General features: G+C 40.9%; 1 protein-coding gene across 1 annotated transcript; it reads right to left on the minus strand.

Moving 5' to 3' along the window:
- Nucleotides 1-289: 289 nt before the first annotated feature.
- LOC117426336 (coiled-coil-helix-coiled-coil-helix domain-containing protein 10, mitochondrial) lies at nt 290-3,820 on the minus strand. Its single transcript, XM_034043809.3, has 4 exons — nt 3,380-3,820; nt 2,133-2,358; nt 1,371-1,515; nt 290-758 (listed from the first exon to the last, which is right to left on the minus strand). Exons 1-4 carry the CDS (start codon nt 3,418-3,420, stop codon nt 739-741), a joined length of 432 nt encoding a protein of 143 aa, XP_033899700.1. The 5' UTR covers nt 3,421-3,820; the 3' UTR covers nt 290-738.
- Between the last annotated feature and the right edge of the window lie 4,308 nt (nt 3,821-8,128).

Here is an 8,128-nt window from a genome sequence, read left to right on the forward strand (position 1 = left end):
ATTAAACTTATTGTAAAATCAGGAATGGATCAAACTGCAATGCAACAGATCAGTCAAATAGATAGCATTACAAATAAAAGGGTATTTGACTTGAATCACCATAGGCTGTGGATAGTGTGTGTGACTCAACATTATGAGGTCTGTCTTTTCACTTGAAGTCATGGCTTGTAAACAGGTGCTGATGTGCGTGTTTAACTGGACAACTTCCTGGATCATGCTTGCTTGTTTATAGTGAATTGATGTTAGGACAAGAACTGATATGTTAATGAAATTGTAAATCACAAGTAACTGTATGTGGATTAGCATCATTTATTAAAACCAATGTTAATCATTTCTGTCGATTTAAATAGCTACTACAGAAGATGTTCTTATTTTGGTAAATGTAAATGTATGCCTTTAAATAGTTAAGTAAAAATACCTAGATTTAGAAAACATAGCTATGGTATACATCTAAGAAATAGTTAGATGCAAAAGAAAAGGTAACAACACAATGTATCTGCAGACCTCATTGGATAAAAATCTCTTTCATTTACAACCTGTTTATACAAATCCCACAAAAAGCACTGTGTCTGAACAAAAAGACATTGATTTAAAGACTATGATTACAGTATTTGGTATTTAAATAATGCATTTTTTTCCTCCTCTATGGCGACATTCCGGTCCAGTTTTCTAGTTGTCAGTTTCTTGTGATATGTGTTTCCTTCATTTCTCCTGAAGCAGCTTCTAAAGCACTTCACATTAAACCAGCGATGACACACCTAGGAGATCAAGAAAAAGAGTAAGGGAGTTACCAGCATGAACTGCACTATCCTCACTTCCATTCACGTCAACAAAGAACAGTCAAATCTTTGATTTGAATATGAACTCTAACCCACACTTTCCTTTGCATTTAGTACAGTACGTACAAGCCTTTTGGGACTGCTTGAATCCCGACTGATCTGTTTTACACTTGAAGGCTGGTGACGTTCCATCAGAGCTCCACTCAGCAGTGCCTGCTGGGATTCGGAACAGAGGAGACTGATTGCGTCTCATGTTTCCAACCCCCTTCATCATCTGCTTGAATTGTGAACCAAAGCAGAAACAATGTGTGAGCGTCTATGGGGGGGTCTGGTCTCCCAATAGTTTTGTTATACCTGATCCGCACTCCAGGCAGTTAACCAAATGCCTACAAGAGCACAGTTAAGTAACTGCCAGATGAACAGCAAACTGATGCAGCTGCTAGTGACCATTTTGCAATCCTCCAATAGTTTGTCCAAACATTTATACAAGGAACCGTCCCGACTGACTGACAGTATCCCTAACAGGCACAAACACTCTTAAACCATTACAATGTGAATGATTGAAAAAGCAACTTGACACACAGCGTTTACCATGAGAGAGCTTGCACTGTTTGAGCGCCTCGCTGAACCCCTCACACAGGTGCAGGTCATACTGGTTGGTGGCGCAGTCTAAGAACTGTTTCACCTCGAAGTGACAGGGGCCCGGCTGCTGGTAGGCAGGCTGTCTAGCTGGCTCCTAGGGAGAAAAACACTGTGTGAATTATCACTCAACAGTCTTAAAGCTTGACCATGTTATTGCCACTGGAACCAAGGACTCATTCTGAAGCCACACTGCACAATGTGATATGTCCAATTGGATGAGGAGCCGAGAGGGCTTATCCTACTTAGCCAAATAAATGAAAGAGGACTTGGTCAATTATTTTAGACTTTCCCAGGGTGTTTTGTTGACTTTACTCAGAGCTGGTCCTTTGAAAATAAAAAAATATGAACTATATGAACATAATTTTGTTATTTTATTTAACATCATATAATCAAAATGATTACCGGAAGCCAAAATAGTAGTACGGTATTGTTAGATTTCGAAATGTCACATTTTTCAATTTGTCAGTTTTTCATTAATTATATGGAAAACTACAAAGTGGTATGTAATTCAATATTTTAACGTAACATTATTCAGCAAGTTTCATGTTAATTCTATAGGGTGATGCAAAACTTTTGGCCATAGCTGTAGGTTTTTGTTCCCACTTGTAAGTTTTGTTCCAGTCCAAAATCTGTGCTTTTCATTGACTGTCTGCAAAAAAAAGACAAAAAAAGTGCTGTTCCTGGTACTGGGTGGCTGACGTGCTGCAGTACCTGGGGCGTGCTGGCTGGTTTTGCAGGCTCGCTGCTGCTGCCTCCGCTGAATGCCCCAGTGAGTGCACTGCCCACGACGTGCCCCACAGCTGACCCCACTGCCACACCCGCCGCTGTCGTGGCCATTTGTGCCATGAGCCCGGGCTGCTGTGGCTGAGGAGGCGCTGGAGCCACCGCCGAGGGGGGAGCACGTGCAGGGGGGCCAGCGTGAGACGGAGCCGGGTGGCTGAAATAAAGAAGTCAAAAATATTAACTTTGTGCATTACAAATCAACCATTTAAACACACAGCACAAATACAACCTCAATTGAATTAAACGAGAAATTACTTTATAAAGTATTATGCTATTGTAGAATTAGGATGGCTGAACATCTAGGTACAAATGTAGCCTACGATAGTTTAGAATCCTGCACCCTGTTTGTTAATCTGAGTCCTGTGGCAGGTTGCCCACAGTGGAAAACATAAATCCAGATGTCTTAATACGCCCTTCAGACACAGATTATGCTAATAATGTGCTTAGTAACTTTATTTATAAATGTTGTGTCAGAGTGGTCTGGTTAAGTAAGCTGCCAGCTGCTAGTACCAGCCCAAAAGGGTAAACGTTTTAAAATGGAAAACAAGTAATCTGAAAAAATCTGTGTGTAGTGTTATTTGTCATGCAATAGGGTACAAGTAAAGCTTGTTTTTAAATGTATCACTGCCCATCACTTGACTATACCTATACCTATCTCCCCGACTTCTGGGGATGTTAACATAGTTTGAAAACTATCGCCCCTGTTGCTTTTGAAGTTGTAAAATGTAATTATGCCAAATAAAGTTCATTTAAAATATCTGTTACATATATTGGAGAAGATAGGGTACAGTAATAAACCACGTCACTATACAGATCTGTTCCACTACTGTACCGCACTCTAGAATGCAAGTATATATTGTACCACAGAATTACGTTCAAAATGTACAAACTAGACTGTCATTAACATTTTGGTAGACCGCATTCACGTGTCACGATGACCTTTTGTCTTACTCGTGTCCTTCACTGTAAAACAATCTATTTAAAATTATTATTAAAATTACTTTACCAACACCACTTATTTCACAGACACTATATGCATCAATCTAAAGATTTCTGACATAACGCGGGTATTTAAATGCCTGGTGTCGGTAGCAGTGCCTTTTTGTGTTACAGTACCTTCCACGAATCGTGAAAACAAAAAACAAACTTAACATTAGACTTTTAATATATTTTACCTTGCAGCTGGAGATGGTCTACTACGGCTTCCTCTGTGCATCTTGATATTCAAATATCTGAGAGCTTTTTTTGTTTTGTTTTGTTTATAATATTAATAAGTATGAATATTGTACGCTGTCCGTCTCTCTGTACACTAAACGGTTCAAACTAAAGTCACACGTGAACGACCTTGTCTAGTAACTAACCTTCTTCGCGCAGGCGCGTAAAAAAAATCTTTTTGCATGTTACATGAACCTTATTCCACTTTCTCGATGGTTCTATTTTATTTAAATATTTTTTTTTTCAGTTTTGTATATCGTCTGAAGCAGATTCAATAATACAGACTGGGACTTTGTGGCGACGTTAAAATGTAAAACGACTCGATTTCTTCCAATGCCGGTTGAAATGATTTCGAGAAGTTTCCAGATAATATTAGCAAAAGAACTTTACCACCACCTGGAGTGGCTTATGTGACAACCGACCGACAGGCTTGCTGCATAATGGCAGTGGAATCATGAAATCATACACATGTATCTCCACCAGATGGCGCTTGGAAACCAGTTAATCTGTTTATTGCCTTTAAATAATATTTAAATACCTCTGCTGTCCATTATTAGGCTTGATAATTGACAGTGGCGACAGTTCAGTGTCCTTAGCCCAAGGCGAGTGTGATGGTCATGCTGGGCACTGTGTCAAAATAACTGTTGTTGTTTTATTTAAAGGATTGCTCACCATTTCCCAGGAACGTTTCTTCTGAGGATATTTATATATCGGAAATAATTAGTCCAGTCGATCACTAGTATGATGTGTGATTGCGGTAAAAAAAAAAATCTTGTTTTTGTAAACAAAATAGTTTTCCGTGCTTATCTGGAGTAAACGAAGACATGGAGAACGCAGTGTCAATGACCTACTTTAACCCGTGTTTTCTCAAGGACAGATGCGCTGGGTTTACTTTAAAAAGAAAAATGGCAGAATGTGTTGTGTTCCACTGAGGTTTACAAACATTTAGATTGAGACCGAAGAGGAACAGGAAAAGCACTTATTTGATCTCGATTTGCTTCAATCAGAGCGCCACGGTTGTAGCTCAGAGAACGTTAGGAATATCTAGTGTCCGTTCTTTTTATTTATAAACATTTTTGAATAGCGGGTCTGTTCCTGTTACACTGTGTGTGAGTGGATCGCATCCTTGTTAAAAACACTGCTTTAACCTGGTTGTAATGTATCTATACTATGTACCTAGTTTAATGTCCCTACTGTTCTTCATTTCTGTGGTATAATGGAACCAGCCCTCTGTGTCTTCCAGATAGCATCTCTTACCAGATGATGGACTAGCGAGTGAAAAGGCAGCTACAATGGGATGAACCACTGGTATAACGTAACTTGGCAACAAATTCAAATTTTGAGATACAAATCGTATCACAGTGGTACAAATGTAACAAGATGTAAAAGATGTAATTCAAATTCAATTCAAACTAATGGTTCTGCTAACTCTGGTATGTATGTGAAGTGGTTTTAACAATACGCAATACAGTAAGCCTGGTAAGAAATGATCTAAGCATCTAAATGATAGTGAACACAGAGAACATGGACTACTATACAATAGCTCAGATACTGTACGGCTGTGGCCTGCAGAAGAGGGAGTGCTTGGGTCAGGTATCATGGGAGGGAGGACTGTGTGGATCTGTGGTGCTGCGTTCCTGTTTCACGGAGCCCAGATGCATGCAGTCTGTCGAGTGATGGTTTTGTGATGTTTCATCTCTTCCCATTCTTCCTGTCAGCCCCCCTGGGGCTCTTGTTTAGTCCCAACAGGTAGACTTTACTTTAGGTAACGTTCAGGGAGTATCTGAAACCAAGACACTAATCCTCCTCTTCTGTCTGTAACGCTGAAATAAGACAGCAATTATAGTGAAACACAGTCTAATGTGAGGCTCTGTGGTCCAGTGGTTAAAGAAAAGGGCTTGTAACCAAGAGATCCCTGGTTCAAATCCCACCTCAGCCACTGACGCATTGTGTGACCCTGAGCAAGTCACTTAACCTCCTTGTGCTCCGTCTTTTGGGTGAGATGTAATTGTAAGTGACTCTGCAGCTGATGCATAGTCCACACACCCTAGTCTCTGTAAGTCGCCTTGGATAAAGGCGTCTGCTAAATAGACTAATAATAATAATAATGTGAAAACCTACCAGAGACATTCTGCATGGCCAAGGGGCAAAAAAGCAAGTCACAGCCGTTCTGCTTTTGTGTCGAAATGAGGTTGTGGTTTGCATGCTCAAAAAGCTGTCCAATAAATGTGCCTGGTAGGTGCAACAGTCGGTGTAAAAATAATGCATTTATACTCCAAGGCAAGGCTTCCCAACCCTGGTCCTGGGGACCCCCCTGTGTCTTCTGGTTTTCATTCAGGAGAGAATAGTCATTGTTTTGATCTCATCAGAGGGGAGGAAGTAACTGCAGACCAGTGTGGACAAGCCTGAGGGGGGAGGGGGGCCAAAGCACCTGGATGTCACGGCTGAATTTATCAACATATTGTCGGTTCTTGTCTAGTAATCTTGCCAATTTTGATTCTCTGAAGGCTGTCATACTTCACTTGCATACCAATCACAAGATCCTTCATTTTTTTGTACTTGTTATCTAAATACAATGGCCCCAAAGCAGGCCAGGTCTAATGTCTTTTCTTTATACTCACTGCTTTGGTGTTGAAGGGGGGAAGGGGGTCTGGGGTTAGAACCTCCCCATCTCCTCCCAATTCATACCCACCACTGCATTCCCGAAGCGCTGCTCACAAAGAGAACTGAGCTGACAAAGCAGCCTTCATCTGGCTCCAGTCTCAGAGTCTGTGAATGCGGCTTGAGGTAAGCCCCTTCAGGAAGGCAAAGGTTTATGATTTGAAAGGAAGCAGGGGGTTCTATTGAGGTCTTGCCCTTCACGGTCAGGAGATTCTACCCTCTTTGAAATTTCATTTGCTTCCAGGATCAAAACAAAAAACAGCAAAAAAATACTTTTTGTTTTTACTCTTGCAGGTTATAAAATAACCGCTTATTTAAAAGTGCTTAATTAGCATAATTTCAGCTGCAATGCAGCTCAACGGGTCTGTTGTCTGGCATCCTGGCACTGAATTTGTGCTCTTGCTTGTGAGATTGAGGTGGAGCCAGCTGGCACACACTCCAGTGTCACTGTCAAAGGGGCAACAATACAACAATCTGTTTTATAGTTTTTCCTGTAGGCGTGAATAACAAAGTCGATTTTATCATCGTTAATTAATATGATGATTTACTAAACAATCCAGGGCCCTATTTTAAAGTGCAAAGGCAAATTTTATCCATCTGTTTGTATACATGCTATAGAGACTGTGGCTACTTTGTTAAGAACTATTGGGAAATAGATAATGCACGTCATGAAGCAATGACATTACATTTAAGTTGAATGGCCAAGCTCATTTATGCTTTTGAAACTGATAAAAGTGAGTATGTTTACTCAAAAACAACAGAAGCAAAGATTACTAGAAGCTTCAAGGGGTCAAGTTAGAGGACGTCAACTTCAACCTGTATCTGCAGACAGGACGTGGAGTACCGCAATGTCATGTCCTACAGGAATGGTAATTACTGAGCAGTCTGCCTGCAGTCAGAAGCAGCTGGTGATTGATGGTGGAAAACAACAAGGACTGTGACAGCAGAGAGTAGAGCTGCTGTATGTAGTGAACTGACCAGCTCACCGGTCCTAAAGGCTGAAGGAGGCTAAAACAGCGATTGCTAGGCTTTTCATGAAATCATGAAACCAATCAGTGAAATCTCTGATATTCAATATCAAACAAGGGCTGCCTACCACCGGTTCCATTTTCTCTCTAAACTCCATTTGAAAATGTCTTAATCTACCTCCAGTATTTCTCTCATTGCCCATCATTCTTTTTTTTCCCGTAGTTCTGCAAGACTGTTGGACGATCATTAGATAACTTCTACCATCAAATTGAATTCTGCCAGCCACTCACAGTCCTCACTGGGGCTGACAGAGAGTCAAGCCGGTATGATCTCAGACTGCTGCAAGGGAACTGGACTGATTCCAAAGCAGTTTCAACTTGGAAACGAGAGTAGTGATGTGTGTCCAGGCGATCAGATTTCACAGCTGTGGACACTGCAGATGAGGGAACCCTGGGACAGATGGGACATGTCAGCTCAAGACACGGGTCAGAGGTCATTCGTCTTAACAGTGAGCGTGTAAAGTAACAGAGCGAGAATTCTCAGCAAGCACTCGGATCACTGATGAGAACTGCTCTTAGTGCTCAGAGCAGCTCAGAAGCAGAGGGTCTGAACACAGCTTTTATTTGACGCACCCTGTACCTACAGCAAATATGAGCAGCTTTCTTTTTGGCCTTTGATTTAGGTGAAGAATTAGTCCTGGAAAAGAATAAATATTATTAAGCAGTTGACAATAATTAGTTAATGCTTGTCTATAGCTTTGTTTTTAAAATGTCATGCAATGTGGCTTTAATAGTGTTTTTGGAGAGTTAAGAGCTCAGATTGAAAGATGTATTCAATGAATTACATAAGTGAATGTGTTCATAAACATACTTCTGTGGGTCTGTGCATTCTCCTAGCAGGATTATGAGTGCTGTGTTCACTCATAGGTTACAACAGGGACCTATAATAAACAGTTTTTCTTTGTCATGCAGCAGTTTGCTTTAACTCAAGCCCCAGAACAACTCCCCCGAGCTTTGCCATGGCCCTTTCTTGTGGTCAGAGTTTACTGGACTAGGACTAGGAACGGGTCCCTTGAAGAG

Source organism: Acipenser ruthenus, chromosome 11 (assembly GCF_902713425.1).
Source record: "Acipenser ruthenus chromosome 11, fAciRut3.2 maternal haplotype, whole genome shotgun sequence".
NCBI classification, from domain to species: Eukaryota; Metazoa; Chordata; class Actinopteri; order Acipenseriformes; family Acipenseridae; genus Acipenser; species Acipenser ruthenus.

Excerpts from the sequence above, each read along its gene's own strand:
- LOC117426336 (XM_034043809.3), bottom strand. The coding sequence starts at position 3,420 with ATGCACAGAGGAAGCCGTAGTAGACCATCTCCAGCTGCAAG. Across the intron at positions 2,359-3,379 it reads AGACCATCTCCAGCTGCAAG|CCACCCGGCTCCGTCTCACG; the intron begins GTAAAATATATT and ends TCTTTATTTCAG. Across the intron at positions 759-1,370 it reads ACAGTGCAAGCTCTCTCATG|GTGTGTCATCGCTGGTTTAA; the intron begins GTAAACGCTGTG and ends TTGATCTCCTAG.